Source organism: Elaeis guineensis, chromosome 8 (genome assembly GCF_000442705.2).
Source record: "Elaeis guineensis isolate ETL-2024a chromosome 8, EG11, whole genome shotgun sequence".
Classification (NCBI taxonomy): domain Eukaryota; kingdom Viridiplantae; phylum Streptophyta; class Magnoliopsida; order Arecales; family Arecaceae; genus Elaeis; species Elaeis guineensis.
In genome coordinates, this window is record NC_026000.2 from 11,996,717 (window position 1) to 12,016,963 (window position 20,247).

General features: G+C 49.8%; 1 protein-coding gene across 1 annotated transcript; it reads left to right on the plus strand.

Moving 5' to 3' along the window:
• Window positions 1-611: 611 nt before the first annotated feature.
• On the plus strand, window positions 612-15,222 carry LOC105050099 (uncharacterized). The gene is made up of 9 exons (XM_010929970.4): window positions 612-1,058; window positions 1,197-1,384; window positions 1,469-1,650; window positions 1,757-2,041; window positions 2,195-2,253; window positions 2,357-2,393; window positions 2,508-2,579; window positions 13,685-14,009; window positions 14,645-15,222. The coding sequence occupies exons 1-9, from the start codon at window positions 968-970 to the stop codon at window positions 15,047-15,049; spliced, it is 1,644 nt and encodes a 547-aa protein (XP_010928272.2). The 5' UTR covers window positions 612-967; the 3' UTR covers window positions 15,050-15,222.
• Window positions 15,223-20,247: the final 5,025 nt, after the last annotated feature.

Sequence of the window (20,247 nt, forward strand, 5' to 3'; positions counted from 1 at the left end):
CATCTTTACCATTAGAATAGAAGTCCTTTTTCTTTTCTTAATGGCAAAAAGTAGGCTGTTTTCGAAAGGATCAAACATGAAGTAGCACCATCAACAGCTAGGCATTCACTAGCACATCCATATTTACCCACAAAGTATGGGAACTCTAAGAATTTTGTACAATACATGAACCTAATTGCACCAGCCATCGGTAGACAAGCAATCTTGCACAAGATTCCCATATTTGACAATGCGCCTACGATGCAGTGGAATACTTTTGTCAATTTTTATACGAGCTTGTTAGTAACCCTTACAACACTAAACTACAGGTGGTGGACATCCACCGGAACATGTTCGTGGTTGACTCGGTTGATAGCTCCTGGCAGCGCTCACCTGCTCTCATGCCAGCAATAAAATAGCATTTGTTTGAGTCTTACTTGCTTCTTCTCCATTAATATACTTCAAAAAACGAATGCTGACCATTGGAAATTCCTAGATTTCCCATGCTTCAACCTGAACCGTCCACTGCTTCCTTTGAGATCTGAGCAGAAGGACGGATGATGGAGTCCGGATCGCTTCGCGACCTGTGCAGCGGACGATCCAACGGCCTCCTGGGCGTGGGGAGGGGAAGAAGGAAGGCGTGTTCTTTCGCGCGAAGGATACAACCACGTTCCTCGTCGACCGGCGTCCCCTGACAGCTGGTGCCGCTATACCCGGCGATTAGATGAGCGTATCCGTTCTTACCAAAAATAAAAATTTTATGAATCTGTTCATTGAGACGACGGCAGTTTCCAAATCTTTTTAAATAGTAGATAAGTTCGGGATTCGGCCATGGAAGACCAGAGACCGAAGGCATCGTGAACACCCATGGCACCGCACCTCTGAGAAGAAATCTGCGAACGGTACCCGAAAAGAAGGCTTTTTGAACAGAGTTAACGCCATTTTGGAGGGAGATCACGGAAACAGGGGAAGTCGTCGCGAGGAAGGCATGGCATTCTATACTGCGCCATCTGTTCTCCTCTTCCTCTCTCTCTCCTTCCTTTTCGCTATTTCAGCGACTCATTCGGCACCCGTATCAGGTATCATCACCTCTTCTCTTGTCCTGTTTTTGGTTAATGGAGGCTGGGTTATTGAACGTGGGTGCGTTTTGATCGGAAGAGCGTGATTTTATTGGAAAGATGCGATTTTTATGTAATTCTTGGGATGTGATATTGTAGGTGGAGGGAGAGAAGATGTTTTGGTTCCATTCAGAAGGTCCGTTGTCGAGGGGCAATCACCTGCCAGGCTTTTGGTGGAGAACAACTCTTTTGTCTTGGCGGCAGAGAGGACACAAAGGAGAGACCCTTTGAACGGCTTCAAAAGTTACAACGGGGGTTGGAATATCAGTAATCGGCATTATTGGGCTGTGAGTTCTCTTCCACAATTCGATTCCTGGGCTACTTCTTGTTGTTTTAATTGATAAATATTTGCCTCCTTGATTTAATTGCAGTCTGTTGGTTTGACTGCTGCTCCTTTCTTTTCGATTGCTGCTGTATGGTTCTTGGGCTTTGGGTTGGTCATGGTTTTCATCTGTTGCTGTTACTGCTGCTGCCCACGCCGTAGTTACTCATATTCACGCATAGCTTATGCTCTTTCTCTTGTATTGCTCATTCTCTTCACCTGTGTCGCAATGTAAGTTTCATTTGGCTACCATTTTTGTACGAGGATGGATTTTTATGGTTCCTCTTGATCAATTTATAGTGATATAATTTTTTTCTATTTTAAAAAATGTCTCTAGCATTGGATGCTTTCTTTTATACAAGGGACAAGGGAAATTTCACAGTAGCACTTCGACTACATTGGATTTTGTTGTGGGCCAAGCAAATATCACGGTGGCCAATCTTCGGAATTTCTCAGATAATTTGGCTGATGCTAAGAAGATTGGGGTGGGTCAGATTGCTCTTCCTCCTCCTGTCCTGGATAAGATTGATGGGCTCATGGTGAAGCTTAACACGTCCATGAATTACCTTGTTTCTCATACATCTGACAATTCCAAGAAGATTCAAGATGCGGTGGACTCTGTGTATGAATGACTCTTCACTTGTTGTACTTCCCCACTTTTTCCTGAAGCGTGTTCATATTCTATCTGGGTTTCCAGTGAAGTTGAGAGAATGCTTCGTAGTAAAGCATGTGTGCGTCTCTCATGACTGAGTTTGTCTGTTGTTAATTTATGCAGGCGGTTGTTTTTAATCATAGTTGCAGCTGCAATGCTCCTATTGGCATTTCTTGGATTCTGTAAGCATATTTATCAAATATCATAATGTTTAAAATTTTTCTACTTGGCAGTGTTTGATTGGTTGGCTAACTTGATGATGTTGTTTTGAGATATTTGTTACAGTGTTCTCTGTACTTGGCATGCAATTCCTTGTCTATTTGTAAGTGAGATGACTTCCCATTAGCCACTTTTTGGTTCATGATGGACTTTTTCTGCACTATCTTAGTCTATATTTTATACTTGCTTATTTAATTTGACATTATCACATTTGCAGCTTAGTGCCTGTTGGATGGATTCTCATTGCTGGAACCTTTATCCTGTGTGGTGTATTCCTTCTCTTGCATAAGTAAGTCCCACCACTGTTTCATTATGGTTGATTTCTGCTGCATAATTTTGATGAATATGATGGTTTTCTAGCTTGTAGATCATAGATTTGATGCTTTGTTAGAAAATTTACATGTACGCAGTGATAGATTATAATTTACAATCAGCGTGCCAACAATTTTGCGAGCAATAGAAAATTAGTTTGTTTTGAAAGATTGTCCTAAGGAAGCCTTTGGTATCCTTCTTATTGCATGTTGGAGATTCTGTGACAATTCAGAAATGATATGATTTTATCATAGATGGCCAGACAAACCCCTAGCAAGTCCATTTCCATTGCTGACAGTTCTTTATACTAACAAAGCATTCCCAAAAGCCTGTTCTGCTTCATACGGGGGAGAGCATAGAAGGATTTAACTCAAAAAAGTAACTACTTCTAGCAGGCCAAATTTTTATTTTCAGGCTTGTTTGTAGCTACCAAAAATGCTATTGAAAATTGATGGTATTTGTTGGTGAACGTTGAAGTTTTACTAATCTAGAGTATAGATGCAGTGACTTCTAAGGAGATGGTGAGAGCAAACTACTCTTTTGTTGCAGTTGACAGCTTTGAGAGGGCTGATTGGTGGCTCTGAAACTTTTGGTAGCTAATTAGAGTTACATAATACCATGGAACCATTGGCTAAAATTTTTTTTTTGTTGGCTTAGAATGGTGATAGTGGCTCATGTTAGTCTTTCTATTGATTGGTGGCTTTTGAACTTTTTGCAGTTAATTTGAGTTACATTATGCTGTGGAACATTGGCTAAGATTATTTTTTCCTTGGCTAAGAATGGTGATACTGGCTCGTGTTGATCTTTTTATCGTTGTAAAACCATCTTATCAGCTTTTTGTGGTTTCACAACTGTAAAACTAATGCTGCTATCATGGAAGCCAATAAGTTGATGGATATGCTTCAATGCATAAAGAAGCACAGAGACATACATAGCAGCTCATGTGATGGCAGGATGGTTTCCCTAGTGATCTTCATGATTTTTGTGACCAATCTGTTGCAACAAGATACCTTGTTATCTACTTCAATTACTTTAGATTTCTCTTATGAGAGGACTAAAAGAAGAAATATAACAGCCTTATAGGAATAACTGAAAACTAAATTAACACAAGAATTTAATTTGTATGGGTTTGTGATCATCAATAGGTCCTCAAGGAACAAGTTGACTGAACACAGGTACAAAGTGATGAGATGAGAGTTCAGGTATATTTGTAAATGCTGAAACAAAAATTTGTTAGTAGCTTATATGCATGGTTCAGGTATGCAGTGCATTTATGAGGACTGAAGAGATGTATGTAAAATAGTCAGGTCACTCTATCCACAACTAAAACAGCCAACTGGATGTTCTGGGAACAACATGATGGTTCGACATTATAAACAGAGTCTAAGCCATTAAGCAAGGCAAGAATGGTTGAAAGGAGAGTAAAACACTGGGTGATTGCCGATTAACACTGTTAGCTATTGCAGAATTGACCTAAGCATGCTGACTGGATAATTTTGGTCAATTAAAACAGAATGGAACCACTAGGATCACAGCAATGATGGGAATGTGCTCCATGTTAGCGGATAAAAGCAGGCATGATAATGGAAACTTTTACATTGAAAAGGGTGTTGGTTGTTACAATACCATTTTATTATGACGGGCTGGTACTAGGTTGACACCCATTTACTTATCAGAAAGCTGGGTGAGCATTAGAATGGAACCCAACGTTAACTTTTATTCAGCAATCCCACCTTCTGTAGTTCTGTTGAATCCAGGTCTGGTTGAACTCATAGGTGGAAAATGATTGATTGTAATTATGCGGTTGATAAAAATTTCTAAAGATTGTTGTTCACTTCGGTTGTCCAATTGTCTCTTGAAATATCTGTCGTAGTGAATTTTGTCCGTATATCTATTGTGGCCAATCTCCCATCGTCCGATCGCCGAGGTCGTGCACTTGCAAGAGAAGTCCTCACAGACCGAAGATGCCTCCGGCGGGGACCCTCCGACGGTCAAATCAGAGAGACTAGGCATCAGTGAAAAATTAGAAGCTCAGCTCGAGAGGACTAGGGAAAGCTTGGGAGCTGGAGGAAGCGTCAGAGAGCTTACCAAGATTATTGTCTTACCCCTTTTTATAGTAGAATGCGGCGTGGTCCCGCCATTAATGGTGCAGATAATTGGGGAGTTGTCAAATCGCCAAAGACTGTCAAATCACTGTGGATTGTCAGAATTAACCCATGTCCTCGGTGGGACAAAGCCCCAGGGCGGTTGCACAGCATGTCCTTGACAAGACAACAGCCCATAGCGGTCGTACGGTCCTTGGACGGGCTGGCCAACTATACATCGGTATTCGGCTGTCGGGACGTCGGGTGATGATCTGGAGACACCGTCGGCCGGTTTAATGCCTCGCTGAAGTCGGACGTCGGCTGCCACCCCCGACAGTGAGTCGGTAATTTGGGCTTCGCCGCTCGGCTGGTTGGGAACAGAATGGGTCTGCCCGACCGACACACCTTCGGTCGGATAATGTCGGCAGCTACTGTCGACAGTCGTTGGTCGGTGCGGTCGGTAAAGCGAGCGTCGGTCGGACAGGTCCGAAGGTGAGTCGGCGTAAAGGGGTCGGTCGGTATATCCCAACAGTTATCCCCCCCACTCCTGAGTCGGACGTCGTGCTGGCCAGCGTCTCCGCGTGGGCAACGGCTTCGGACGAAAGGAGTGGATATCCATCACGCCATGCTCCTACTCTGGCATCACGTCATGCTCTGATTCTGGCGTTCCATCATGTCGCGCTCCGACTCTGACGACCGTACCAACGGACGGTCCGGTATCAGACGCCCCATTGGGAACGTGAACTGCCATCCCATTGGGAACAGGAACCGCCGTCTCCGCCGTCTCCTTGGGAACTTGAACCGCCGTCTCCTCGGGAACACAAACCGCCGTCGGTTAGTGAATCCCGAGAAGCGATTTTTTCGCCACGTGGCAGGGGGCCATTGGGCCGAACCCGTTCACGCGGATGGAGACGACGTGGCTTGATCTGGTGGTGGGTGCATCGAATCGTCGGATCGAGGAAGGGCCCAGGCATCGCCACGTATCGGCATCCGGGAAGCCCTCGTCCGACGTGCTTTCATCTCGATCGTTGATAGGCCTTATATATATGCGGCCACTTGCATCCAAAATTTTACTTTTGCTGCAAATCTGCTCCTGGCATTGAGGCTTTGTCGAGTTGTCCCCCAGTTCCAGGTAGCTGTCTTGGTGCTCTCCCTTCGAAAGTTCTTCTTAGAGCTTTGTCTGTCTTTGTCTTCTTGCTCCCTTCCCTCTTCGCCATTCTCTTTTGTTCTCCTTTCTGGGGCTAGCGTCATGGCTAGAACCTCTCAACGAGAAAGTCAGTCGGAGAACCCGACCGACGACTCACGGTTGACCCCGGAGGTGGAGGTTTCTTCACTTTCGGGGGTAAACGTCGAACGGCTCAGGGAGAAATACAGTATCCCAGAGCAGTTCGATCTCTTCGCCCCTGGGGCTGAGGGTCGGGTTAACAACCCACCTCCGAGCCAGGTAGCCTTCTATGTCGAGGATCTTCGGGCAGGTCTTCGCTTTCCGATTCTGGAGTTTGTTCGGAATGTTTTGGATTATTACGGACTTTGTCCAGCTCAACTGGCGCCGAACTTAGTCCGACTGATAATCAGCTTTGCGTTGTTGTATCGGTTTTTGCCGACCTATCCTCGTATCTCTCTCTTTCGGGCATTCTTCGTCCTCCGACCCCACCCGAAGGCCCGAGGGTGGTGGTTCTTCAATCTCCGGAAGGGTCTTTCGTTCATCACCGGTCTTCCATCGTTGATTCATGGGTGGAAGAACCAATTTTTCTTTGCTTCCTCTCCGCTTTCTTGGGGGTTTCCTTCCCGCTGGGGGGACCTTCGGACTCAGCCAAATGAGAACAGTCGGGTGGAGGATGGAGGTCGAGAGGATTTTCACCGACTGAAGGATGTGTCGGTGCTGAAGCAGAGGGAGCTTGTCACCGAGCAAGCTCTGTACGACGTCGGCCTAAGTTCGGTTCCTCGTTTAGGTACATCTCGGTCTGTCGATCGTCCTTTATCTTTTCTATCTATCTTTGGACTTGCGCTGACCCTTCGTTGAAATTGTAGGGATGCCGCCGAGAGTGAGGCTGACCGACGTCGATATTCGGTAACATGCGGCGAGAAAGAGGCCGGTGCATGGGGCCGAACCATCGCGGCCTCCCAAGAGGCTTCAGATAGCATCATCGACCGACCTTACGGCGACGGGAGCGCAGCCCGACGCCGAACGTGCGTCGGGCTACGAGCCGGTCATTGCTCTGTCGGTGCCGGCGGTGCCACCTGAGGCGCCATCCGAGGAAGGGGCGACCGAGGGGGCAGCCGAAGGAGCGTCGTCTCTCCCACCAATGGAAGAGGTTCGGGCCAAAGTACGTGAGCCCGAATGATCTGCAGCGGCCGCCGTCGCGGCCTCGGGAGGGATCCAATCGAGCTCGAGCTTCCCGTCCCTCTCTGATTTTCGGGCCTGGGTAGCCGGACGAGGGAAGGCTCCGATGGCACCGGGTGACGACACAAGGTCGGCCGGCCGAGCCGCGTCATCCGGCGTCCAGCTTCCCGAAGGAGCGTCGGCCCTGGCCAATCATGATTTGGCCAGGAGGTTGTGCCAAGCAACCATTCTCCCGACCGACTGGAAGATCATGAAGAGTCGGCCAGTGTCTGACATGCTTTCTTCCTTTTACCCGACTATGATCCAGGTGAGCTCCTACTCTTCCTTTCTCCTCTTCATGGTGGGCCAGTAATAACCCTGTCGTAGAACTTTGTAGGCCAAGGATTTGCCCCCCAGATGACTCCCGCAGATCCCTTCGTGGACCTCTCTGAGCGCGTAGTCCGCATCTGTCGGTCCGAGGCACCGTAACAAGGGAAGGGAGAACGACCTTTTGTAGAGCCATCCATCCATCATTACATATTGGGAGGCTGTCCACCGGAGTCGCTTGGCTTCCGCAGGGTCTTCGGGGCAGGTCTCGTCGGTCAGGTACCGGACGATCGGGTCCATCCATCTTGGCTCAATCGTCAGTTGCAGGACCTCCTCAGCCCTATCGATGCTCGGTTGCTCGAGACTCTCCATGAGTGTCCGGCCCAGGGTGCCATAGGCGGACGTCGCGAGCCTGGAGAGTGCGTCGGCCCGAGCGTTCTCCGATCTGAGAATGTGGGAGATCTTGAAATTCTTGAGGTGTGCCACAAGATCTCTTACCTTCCGAAAATATTTTGTCATGGTCGGGTCCCGCATCTCGAATTTGCCTTTGACTTGCCCCACAATCAGTTGGGAGTCGGAGAAGACTCTGAGGCTATCAATCCCGAGCTCCTGCACCACTCTCAAGCTAGCGAGAAGAGCTTCGTACTCGGCTTGATTATTGGAAGCTTTGAAGTCGAATCGGAGGGCGTACTCAGTGACCACCCCCTCTGAGTTGGTGAGCAGGAACCCGGCGTCGCTCCCTTGGGCGTTGGAAGCTCCATCTATGTGTAACACCCAGGTTGACCCGGGGTCACGTTCGGAGGTCACAGTTTCTCTGGAGCTCCCGTCTTCTGATATTTGGTCGGCTGTCGGGCATTCCGCAACAAAGTCGGCCAGGATTTGGACTTTCAAAGCAGGACACGGTCGGTACTAGATGTCGAACTCGCTCAACTTCACCGCCCATTTCGCCAGTCGTCCTGATGTGTCGGGGCGATGGAGGATCGCCCTCAGGGACTGGTCGGTCAGGACCATGATGGCGTGTGCTTGGAAATACGGACGAAGTCGTTGCGCGGATATGACCAAGGCATATATCATCTTCTCCGCCCTCGAGTACCGAGTTTCGGCCCCGTGGAGCACTTTGCTGGTATAGTATATGGGCTGATGAATTCCGCTCTCGCTCTCCCGGACGAGTATCGAACTAACAGCCTCTGAGGAGGTAGCCAAATAAAGATACAATATTTCTCTGACCTCTGGCTTCACAAGTAGGGGCGGAGAGGCCAGGTACTTCTTCAAGTCTTCAAAGGCTTACGGACACTCATTCGGCTAGGAGAAGTCCTTCGTCTGCCTCAGGATTTTGAAGAACGGGAGGCACCTCTCAGCCGATCGAGAGATGAATCGACTGAGCGCGATGACCTTCCCATTGAGCTGCTGCACCTCTTTTTTGCTGTTCAGATGCCGTATGTCGATGATCGCCCTTATCTTCTCGGGGTTGGTCTCGATTCCACGTTGAGAAATGAGGAACCCGAGGAACTTCTCCGAAGCTACCCCGAAGGTGCACTTGGTCGGATTTAACTTCATCCGATGTTGTCGAAGAGTGCGGAAGGTTTCTTCCAAGTCTTGGATATGGTCTGAAGCCTGTGCGCTCTTCACCAGCATGTCGTCCACGTAGACCTCCATATTGCGCTCGATTTGATTCTTGAAGATTTTGTTGACGAGGAGTTGGTAGGTGGCTCCGACATTCTTCAGACCGAAGGGCATCACCCTGTAGCAGTAAATGCCCTTGGTGGTCACAAAGGCCGTATGCTCTTCATCCTCGGGCGCCATCCGGATCTGGTTATATCCGGTGAAGGCGTCCATGAAGCTGAGCAGTCGATGTCCGAACATTGCATCCACCAGTTGGTCGATCTTCGGCAGTGGGAAGCTGTCCTTCGGGCAGGCCCGATTCAAGTCGGTGTAGTCAATACAAATCCTCTACTTTCCGTTGGCTTTCTTCACCATGACGACATTCGTGAGCCAATCGGGATAGGTGGTTTCTCTGATGAAGCTGACCTCGAGCAGCTTGTCCACTTCCTCGTCGATGGCCCTCTGTCTTTTGGAGGCGAATGCCCATTTCTTCTGTCTCACCGGCTTCGTGTCAGGGGCGATGTTAAGTCGGTGAGTCATCATCTCTGGAGGTATGCCAGACATATCCGCTGCAGACCAAGCGAATACGTCGGCGTTATCCTCCAACAGTTCTATCAGCTGTCGTCGCTCCGGATCGGTCAACTACGACCCGACCCAGACGACCTGCTCAAGGTTCCTTGTCATCGGGATGAAAATCAGCTGTTCAGCTGGTTCACCCTGCTCCTCCTCTTCCCGTTGGTCCAGCTTGTCGACCGTCAGGGAGTCCTTCAGCTCAGTGCTTTGAGTAGAGATTTGGAAGCACCGCCGAGCGAGTTGTTGATCCCCGCACATCTCTCCGACTCCATTTTTAGTCGGAAACCGAACCAGCAGATGGTACGTCGAGACTATCGCTCTGAGGGCATTTAGCCCGGGCCTTCCAAGTATGGCGTTGTAGGCCGAAGGTACTTGGACGATCGTGAATGTCATATGCACGGTGCTTTGTCGTGGTTCGGTCCCAGCTGTCACGGGAAGAATAATTTTTCCTTCCACCGTGACGGCTTCCCCGGCGAAACCCACGAGGGGCATAGAGACCCTCCTGAGTCGGTCGGTCGACAGTCGCATTCGAAAAAAAGTCGAGTAAAACAAAATATTAGTTGAGCTTCCATTGTCGACAAGAATCTTTTTTACATCATAATTCGCTATTGTTGCTGAGACAACAACAGCATCGTCATGGGGAGTTTGGATTCTCCGAGCATCCTCATCTGTGAAGATGATTACATTGTCCTGGCGCGGCCTCTTCGTCGACTCTTCTCCAGCAGTCATCCCTCGATCCAGTCATCTGGAGATCATGTTGATGACCCCAGCCGTAGGCTGATTATTCACTGCCTCTTCAGTCGGTTGGGGTTGTCGGTCGTTAAGGGGCCGAGCCGGCGGGTCCCTTCGATACTTTCCGAGATAGCCTCATCGGATGAGGTCCTCTATCTCATCCTTGAGTTGGATGCATTGCTCGGTAGTATGACCGCGGCTCCGATGGAACCGATAGTACCTTCTCCGGTCGAGGCCTTTTGCCTTCAGAGGCGAAGGCTGTCGCAGATATTCTGCCCCTTCAATCTCCATCAAGATCTACGCACGAGGAGCAGAGAGGGGAGTGTAGGAGTCATACCTGCGATGCACCGACTTCGAACTTCGTCGTCGGGGCGATCTCAGACTCCATCATCGGGGTGAGACCCATTTGTCGGTCGGGGGCCTGCTGGATTCAGCAGGAGCCCGACCTTTCTTGTGCTTCTCCTTTTGGCCCGTGCTCTCGGTCAGGCACCGGTCGGAAGCTCCTTTGTCTGCGCGCTCCAGCAATTCGGCGTACGTCCAAGGGAGGATCTTGTCCAGAGAGTATGGAAAATGGGACCCCCTTAGCCCCCTCTTCATGGTCGAAATAGTCATGTCTTCGTTGAGGTCTCGGACCTCAAGTGTGGCCGCATTGAATTGGGCCATAAAGTATCGTAGAGTCTCATTTTCTCCCTGCTTGAGGGAGAAAAGATTGTCTGAGGTTCACGGCGGCTTCCGGCTGGTGCTGAAATGGGCCACGAAAGAATGTTCGAGCTGCCCGAAGGAGTGGATACTTTTCGAATGGAGGCCAGAGTACTAGGCCCTGGCAGCTTTGCGGAGTGTGGTGGGGAAGCCGATGCAAAGGAGGGCATCGGTTGCCCCTTGGATTGTCATGAGAGCCTTGTAGCTCTCCAGATGGTCAATTGGGTCGGTGGAGCCATTGTAAGGCTCCATGTGAGGCATCTTGAACCGACTAGGATCGGTTCGTCGAGGATGAATCAAGAGAGAGGTTGGGTGGTCCGAAAGTCGACGTCGTTCGATGACTTCTGTCCATCCGTTTGGAGCTGGATAAGCCGACGGTCAATTTTTTCGAACTTGCGCTCGTAGTCGTCTAACCGTCGGTGTTGAGAAACTCCAGGAGTCGATCTTCCCGATGAATTTGAGAGTAAGACGGACGGTGTCCGCGGCCGCTTCTCCTTCCTCGCTCGCTCTAGCTGGGAAGGAGAGGGTCGTCGAGACCGACAGGCGTCATGCTGTGGCCGCCTTCCCCCTTCTTGATGGAAGTGGTGAGACGGCTGCTCTTGAGGAGGAGATGGAAGTGGATGCGGGCGTCGGTGGCTGCTCCTGGACAGCATGGGATGCGCCATCGGTTGTTCTGCCGACGATCGCGGCAACCGAGTCGTTGCTGCTGGAGGTTTTTAACCGCATCCGTCAGAACGGTCATTTGCCGTACGATCGCCGCGATCTGTGCCTCCGTGGTCACCGTCGGGTGCAGGGAGCTGGGCTCCGCCATGGAGGGTGAAGGAGAGGGCTTTTCCCGGCGGGAAGAGTGCCTCGCCGACCCGGTAGCTCTCGATCGCTGAGCTCTGATTTTCGTCATCTCGAGAGGTCTCTGAAGCTCTAGGGAGCTTGCTGTCTTACCTCTGTTGAGCCCCCCTACCTGGCACGCCAAATCTGTTGCGGCCAATCCCCCGTCGTCCGATCGTCGAGGTCGCTCACCTGCAAGAGAAGTCCAGTCCTCACAGACCGGAGATGCCTCCGGCGGGGACCCTCCGACGGTCAAGTCAGAGAGATTAGGCAACAGTGGAAAATCAGAGGCTCAGCTCGAGAGGGCTAGGAAAAGCTTGGGAGCTGGAGGGAGCATCAGAGAGCTTACCAAGACTGTTGCCTTACCCCTTTTTATAGTAGAATGCGGCGTGGTTCCGCCATTAATGGTGCAGACAACTGAGGAGTTGTCAAATCACCGTGAGCTGTCAAATCACCGTGGGCTGTCAGAATTAACCCATGTCCTCGGCGGGACAAAGCCCCAGGGTGGTTGCACAGCATGTCCTTGACAAGACAACAGTCCATAGCGGTCGTACGGCCCTTGGGCGGGCTGACCGACTATACGTCGGTATTCGGCTGTCGGGACGTCGGGTGATGACCCGGAGACACCGTCGGCCGGTTTAATGCCTCGTTGAAGTCGGACGTCGGCTGCCACCCCAGACAGTGAGTTGGTAATTTGGGCTCCGCCGCTCGGCTGGTCGGAAACAGAATGGGTCTGCCCGACCGACACACCTTCGGTCGGATAATGTCGGCAGCTACTGTCGGCAGTTGTCGGTCGGTGCGGTCGGTAGAGTCGGGCGTCGGTCGGACAGATCCGAGGGTGAGTCGGCGTAAAGGGGTCGGTCGGTATATCTCAACAATATCTATGATGTTAGCCGCTAATCAGATGGTACAGTTTGCTAGGCAATATATGATGCTATTGGTAACATGAAGTATAGGGACAGAGTTAAATTGCAATATACCATGTTAGACGTGTTCAAATTACTCAATTTGACCACCTAAATTTAAAAAGGAAGGAATACTGAGATATAGAATGTACAATCAAAGACTTGCATTGAAGTTGGTTGGGTGCTATTTGATCAAGTCTTAGTGGAGCATGGACATGTATGACCACCTCAATTTAAAAAGGAAGAAATACCGAGATACAGAATGTAAAAGCAAAGAGTAACATTGAAGTTGGTTGGGTGCTATTTGATCAAGTCTTTGTGGAGCATGGACATGTAGGCTCGTTATTACATGATTCAAAATTAGAATCCTACTATTATTAGGTTTTATTGTATCCTAATCTTTGTGACCTATCGGTTCTTTTGGTGTCATTCTAAATGTTTGGGAAGAGATAGTAGGTCATGACCTGCTGGTATGCTGTTGAAGTTTGAAACAGAGAATCAATCTATCTGTTGATTCCAAATTTTTGGTCACCATATCTAGTGCTGTGATGTTGGATGCTGATCTTTAGACAAGTTACTCTAACTACTAGCTTGTGTATAATATTGGTTGTATGAAGGCTATTGTTAGCTACATATTGCATTCATAAATTCTGGAATCTTTGACAATTCTGTTCTGCATTTTTTGGGGCTGAAAGAACTTAAAGGTGTCTTCTGTTTTTATATCTGGTTCCATGACATTATGTTTTACCGAAAGGTTTATTTGTTCCCATTTATTTAATGTACATAGTTCATATAATCTAGGCCTTTTAGAACTGCTATGCTATAGCACAATGGGAGCATGTCTTTGCAGTTCTTGCATTATATGAAGCTCTCATTAATGAGTTCTTGTCATATCATTATACATCCTTGCAATGCTGGCTGATGGCAAACAGATAAGAGTTTACAGCTTTCCTCACATTGTTTGGAGTGCTATCATTACTTAAATCTCTTGATGTTCTTTCCAATGCATCAGTGTGGTCACAGACACATGCGTTGCGATGGATGAATGGGTCCTTCACCCTCAGGAGCATACAGCTTTGGATGATATCCTTCCCTGTGTGGATGGTGCCACTACCAATGAATCTCTGTATCAAAGCAAGGAAGTTACTTACCAGGTGGTGACTGTTGTCAATCAGGTCATCATGAACATCTCCAATGTGAACTACCCCAGTAGTGTCGGGCCTGTATATTATAACCAGTCTGGACCCTTGATGCCCATACTCTGCAATCCATACAGATCGGACTTTAGCAGCCGCACATGCATCACTGGAGAAGTCAGACTGGAAGATGCATCGCAGGTATCGGCACAGATCGTTCTTATAAATCCATCATTATCATCATCATCCAATTCTTTTACCATGATAAACATAGGGTTGGCAATGAGCACAAGTAAAAAGGGTTCACAGAAGTTCTTTGAGGAGCCTTTTTTTTTTAGAAAACGAAAGCAAGAATTGGCAGCGAATCTAATGTTAACCCTCTAATAATTGGTCCACAATTCATAACAAGCAGAATTTTATCCAAAAGAGGGGTCTTTCATTAAAACTAAATATCAAGGTTTGCTGTACTGGTCGGTACTGTACTGTATCGGGCATACCATCCCATACTGGTACTAAACCGGTATTGCGAACCTTGCTTGATATAGTATAGCTGCCAGGTAGCAAAGCTTATATTTTCTACCATGATAGAGTTTAAGTAACAAGGAACAATGACAAGGTTTGGTATGAGGAATTTCATATATCTTGGAGTCCAGATTAAGACATAGTTGAAGTGAAACAAAATACCCTACAAACCATCTTTATAAATAAATTACAAATGTGGCATTCCTTCTGCATGGCAAAATTTTTTGTGATGATACATTATTTTCCAACTGATCAGCGATTTGCTTTGATATTTGTCGAACAAGGGAAAGAAATTTTTTTTCTTTTGTGTGCAGGTTTGGCAGGGCTATGTATGCAATGTCTCTAATGCATCTGGGTCTGAGATATGTACTACTGTGGGTCGCATTACTCCGAGCATGTATGCCCGGATGACAGGGGCAGTGAATGTGAGCTATGGCATGTATCATTATGGACCATTCCTTGCTCAACTAGCAGATTGCTCCTTTGTTCGGCAGACATTTAGATCGATAAGTCAAAACAACTGCCCTGGCCTCGGACGAAACAGCAAGCACATCTATGTAGGCTTGATGATGGTCTCAGCTGCTGTGATGCTGTCTTTGATCTTCTGGGTCATCTATGCTCGGGAGAGGAGGCATCGCAAGTATAACAAGCAATTCATTGTTCGATCGGCTCCTACACCTCTTCAAGAGAAAGCACTCTTAAGTAGTCCAAGATCATGATCTTTATGCTCAGCTGTTTAGATGATGAAGATGATAGATTTTACCTGATGTTTCTTCTGATGTTCTCTGGGTTGTTCTTATATTCTGAAAATATTTATGGGATGATGTTGATTATTTAGATCTAATAAAGTTTATTGATGTTTATAGAGAAATATCATTTGTTTTATGCTCAATATTGATGAAGGACATCAATTAATTTCAAAAAAGAAAAAAAAAAAGGATGGGACTTTGGAGGGCGAGCCTTGCAAAATGGACAGTTGATGAAAATATGATCCACAGATACTGACCTTGCCTTTCCTTCCAAAAGACCCATCTCCTAATGGAAACAAGTTGGCATGAAGTGATATACTCGAATTTTTTTGTGGACCACGCAAGTTTAATATCTTTCAATCTTCAAATGTAAACACTAAGCAGGCAAAAAAAAGTAGTGCATGACAAGCATCCAACTCAGCACCTTGCACCATGGCACCAAATGCGAAAGTTAAGAAGGAAAAATATCATATCATAGCCAACAGGGAAAAAATGGCACGGACTGGTACCATGGACCCATGGTGCATCGTGAGGGTATACATGCCAAATACTAAGAGATAATATCTCAGGTTTTTGACAATATAAGCATGAATAAATTTACAAAAAACAAGCAGGCTGTTTTGATTTTTTATAATTTGACCCAATTTTTGATCATATCAAAGAATCTTTTATATATATATATATATATATATATATATATATATATATATATATATATATATATATATATATATATATATATATATATAAACATACGGTAATAACCAACAGTGATATATGCATGCCATTCTATGTTCCATTCATTAACTTTGTTCCCAAAAAAAAAAGGCATACCTTTGTTAATAAGTATTTCTATAAATTGTTAACTAATCTAATAATAATCTCACAACTTTTGGCCACAAAAAGTTAATGCTCCAGTTTAGCATTGCCAGACTTCCTCCTTTGTCAACACTAAAGCAAATTCATGGACTAGTCTACACTCTTGCGTAGCTTTTATCTTTTCCTTTCCTCCTCTTCTTTTTCCGTGCTTTCTTATTTAAAGTCGGCTTAACAAGGATCGACAAGGTTGCCTTTCTGGCTATAGTGGATCTTATTTCTTGGTGCTTTATCTACGTCTTCTTGTATTAAATATGTTATAATGATGTTAAACTGTATGATGGTGCTGTGCTGTAATCTGTATCCTCTGTAACAGTCTTTCTTTTGTAATATGGTTATCAGCTCTTTCTTTTTTGCAAAAAAGAAAAAAGTATTGACAAGGATAAAAGGACGTGTGATAGCTAAAGCCATTTTGGACGGTCACAACTCATATGGGCAGTGCTAGTAAATTTAAATAAGGGACAGGTGCACTGTGGTGGCCAATCCACGGTAAACTTTGAAGCTCCGGCTGGAGTTTACTTTTTACTGTTGATTTTTAAATGGAACTGTTACAAGTGGTTTGGATGCTATGCTGATCAAACCGGCTCCAGACGACTTCTCTTTTGGAGAAATCAATAAAGAAAACGAATCATGTGAAAGGAATTGTTGCGGCCAATCGCCTCGTCGCCCGATCGCCGGAAAGCGTGCACCTGCAAAAGGAAGTCCGCACTGATCGGAGGCGGCTCCAGCGGGGACCCTCCGACGGTCAAGTCAGAGAGATGACTGGGCAACAGTGAAATGCAGACAGAGAGCTCTGAGAAAGAGAGAGGGAGAGAGAGAGAAGCGAGCCTGCGTATGTGGGAGAGACGGGCGGATCGACCCCTTGCACTGTTGCCTTCCCCGGTATATATAGTGGAGCACGGTATGGCGCCATCATTAATGGCGCGGACAAGTGAGGAACTGTCAACTCACTGTAGACTGTCAGAGCCGCCATGAAAACGTCATGTCGCCGTGTAGCCGTCTAATCGCCAGGGTTGACCCGGCCCCGGGCGGGACAATGCCCCTAGGTAATTGTGCCGCATGTCCGTGTCAGGGCTGACAACATCTGGCGACCGTACGGTGGTTGGTGGAGTCGGCCGACCCCAGGTCGGTGGCCAGCAGAGTGGCGTCGGACTCCTCCGTCGGTCGGCGAGCTTCATGTGGGTCGGCTACCAGACCTCTGGGTTTAGTCGGTCGGGAATGGACCGTGGAATGGCCGTAGTTAGCCGCCGATGGCGTCCGTCGGCCTGTCGCCCGACCGACGATCGGCCAGTCAGAGTCGTCCGTCGGGCCGTTGGTTAGTCGGTCGGGCTTAGTCGGTCGGGAATGGACCGTGGAATGGCCGTAGTCAGCCGCTGATGGCGTCCGTCGGCCTGTCGCCCGACCGACGATCGGCCAGTCAGAGTCGTCCGTCGGGCCATTGGTTAGTCGGTCGGGCTTAGTCGGTCGGGCCGCCAGCCGGTCGGGCCCTCCGATAGTCGGTCGGTCGGTCGGTGGGTATCCCCCAACAGTTGCCCCCCTCCACTCCTAAGTCGGGTGGAGAGCTGGCCGATGCCTTCATTCGGGTAGCAAGACCGGACGACTGGGAGTGGATTTGTCGCATGTGCAGATCCGACCGTACCGCCGGCTGATCCGTTGTCAGACACCTCACGAATCCCAAGTGATCCGAACGTCTAGTCGATGCCAGAAGTCGCGCCGGCGTCAGGTGTCAGACGCCACGTCTTGTCGTCGTCAGTCGTCACGTCGGTGTCAGAAGATCGGGCGCCGGACGATACGGCGTCAGTCGATCGGATATTCGGCGCCGATCGCGGGTGAGGCGTCCCATCGGGAACGCGGACCGGCGCGGGCGGCCGACTGCGGAGCCAACCCCCGCGCGCCGCATGTCATGGTGGTTGGCCGGCGTCCGTTCCGGCATTTAATGAGGGCGGTGCGGGCGTCCCGGGACGAAGCGCGCCGAATCCTTAGCCAACCGGCGGGCGCCACGCGTCGCGCATCTGGAGGTCTTTGGTCGGCGCGGGAGCATCTCGGCCGTCGGTTGGCCCTATATATATAGGACCTCCCGGACCCAGGACCCACACTCGCCATTTGCTGGGGGAAACTCTGTCCGGGCGATTTCTCGGTCGTCGCGGGCAGAGCTCTTCTCCACTTCCGGAGGGTCCATCGGGTTCGTGGTCCCCTCTTCTCCTTCTTCTTCCCTTTCTGCTCTTTTGGTTCCTGCATAATGACCAGGAAACCGACCCAGGGAGCTCGGTCGGGGAACCCGACCGACGACTCTCGATCGGCTCTGGAAGATGAGGCTTCCTCGCTTTCGGGGCCGAATGTCGATCAGCTTCGGGAGCACTATCGCATCCCGGAGCAGTTTCGGCTCTCCGCTCCAGGGGCCGGCGGTCGGGTCAACAACCCTCCGCCTGGCGACCTGGCGCTATATGTCGAAGACCTTCGCGCGGGTCTTCGGCTCCCGATTCCAGAGTTCGTCCGGAATCTGCTTGATTACTACGGACTCTGTCCGGCGCAGCTGGCGTCGAACTCTGTTCGTCTGATAATCTCCTTCGCGTTGTTGTGTCAGCTTTTGCCGACCAACCCTCGCGTTTCCCTCTTCCGGGCATTTTTTGTGCTCCGACCCCACCCTAAGGCCCGAGGGTGGTGGCTCTTCAACCCCCGGAAGGGTCTTGCTTTCATAACCGGTCTTCCATCGTCCATTCATGGATGGAAGAACCAGTTCTTTTTCGTTTCTTCTTCTTCTTCTTGGGGCTTTCCTTCCCGCTGGGGTGTACCCCGAACTGAGGCCAACGACAACAGTCGGGTCGACGCGGACGATCGGGAGGACTTCCACCGACTCAAAGACATGTCGGTCCCGAAGCAGAGGGAGCTTGTTACCGAGCAAGCTCTCTATGATGCCGGCCTGAGTCTGGTCCCCCGAATAGGTATCGCCCGATCCCCCAGCTTTTCTTTTTGTTCGGCTTTAGGGTAGTTCTGGTCCGGCCTTTGACACTGGTCGGTTTTGCAGGGACACCGCCGAGGATGAGGCCGACCGATGCCGAGATTTGTCAGTTTGCCGCCGCGAGGAAGAGGCCAGCGTCGGGGGCTGGCCCTTCGCGCCCTTCCAAGAGACCAACCCCAGTCCCGCCGATCGTGGAAGCGTCGGCGACCGAGGGGTCGGAGCCGATCATAGCCCTCGCGGCTCTGACTGTCCAAGTCGAAGAGAGGCCGACCGAGGAAGTGGCCGAAGGAGTGTCGGCGGCTTCGCCGCCGCGGGTGGAGCCGGATGACGTTCGGGAAGCCGAACATCGTCCGGAGGCGTCCGCTGGCGCAACGGGGGGCGCCGGGTCGAACTCCAGCGTCCCATCGCTGCCAGCCCCATCGGTCGGGGCAGCTGATCGGGGGAAAGCCCCGATGGAGCCCTCGGAGGAGGAGAGATCAATGCCCCCCAGCGCATACTACCCTGAGGGTGCATCGGCCTTGGCCGACCACAACCTTGCGAGGAGGTTGTGCCAGGGGATCCTCCTCCCTACCGACGTGCAGTCGTTGCGGTCTCGACAGGTGACCGAGATGCTGTCGCGGTTCTACCCGACAATGGTGGAGGTAAGCTTCGCGTCACCTTTTTCCTTAGAAGAATTTTTGCTTGCCACATAATTCTGACGAAGCTTTTTTCCGTCGGCAGCTGATCTTCACCATGTCCGAGTTGGAGGCCGGATACCGAAGGTTCGGCGACGTTCGGGCAGCCTTTAAAGAAAGGTCGGCGGCGGCCGAGGCCGAAAGAGCGAGGCTGGTCGACCAACTGCAGGAGTCGGCCGACCGGGAGGCCAAGTTGACGGACGAGGTCTCCCGGCTTATGGCCGAACTGAAGTCGGCCAAGAAGGAGGCCAAGCACAAAGGTCGGGCCGTGCGTCGTCTTCGACGCGAACGGGACGGTGCCACCTCCGAACTCCAAGGGGAACGCGAGCAACTTCGGGTCAGCCTGGGGAAGCTCGCGGAAGCCGAAGAGGAGTTGTCCATCGCCCAGATCGACGCCGAAATTGCTAGGGCCGAGGCGGAGTTGGCGAGGGAGGAGCTGGCCCACACTGAGGACGAGGCACGGTCGGCGAGGGAGTCGGCCGATCGTGCGGTTGAGGACTTCCGGGCCTACGACCGGTACAAGGAGGAGATGCTCGAGTCGGGCTTCGCCTCCTACCGGGTCGGGTTCGAGGACGGTCGGGACGCCGTCCATGCCTTGTACCCGGAGGTGGACGTCAGCCGAGTCGCCCCGCTACTCGCCGAAGAGGAGGGAGCCGAAG

Bases quoted from the DNA above. Each gene is read 5' to 3' on its own strand.
- LOC105050099 (XM_010929970.4), top strand. From the start codon at position 968: ATGGCATTCTATACTGCGCCATCTGTTCTCCTCTTCCTCTCTCTCTCC. The intron at 2,254-2,356 runs GTAAGCATATTT...TATTTGTTACAG, and splicing joins ATTGGCATTTCTTGGATTCT to TGTTCTCTGTACTTGGCATG. The intron at 2,394-2,507 runs GTAAGTGAGATG...TCACATTTGCAG, and splicing joins ATGCAATTCCTTGTCTATTT to CTTAGTGCCTGTTGGATGGA.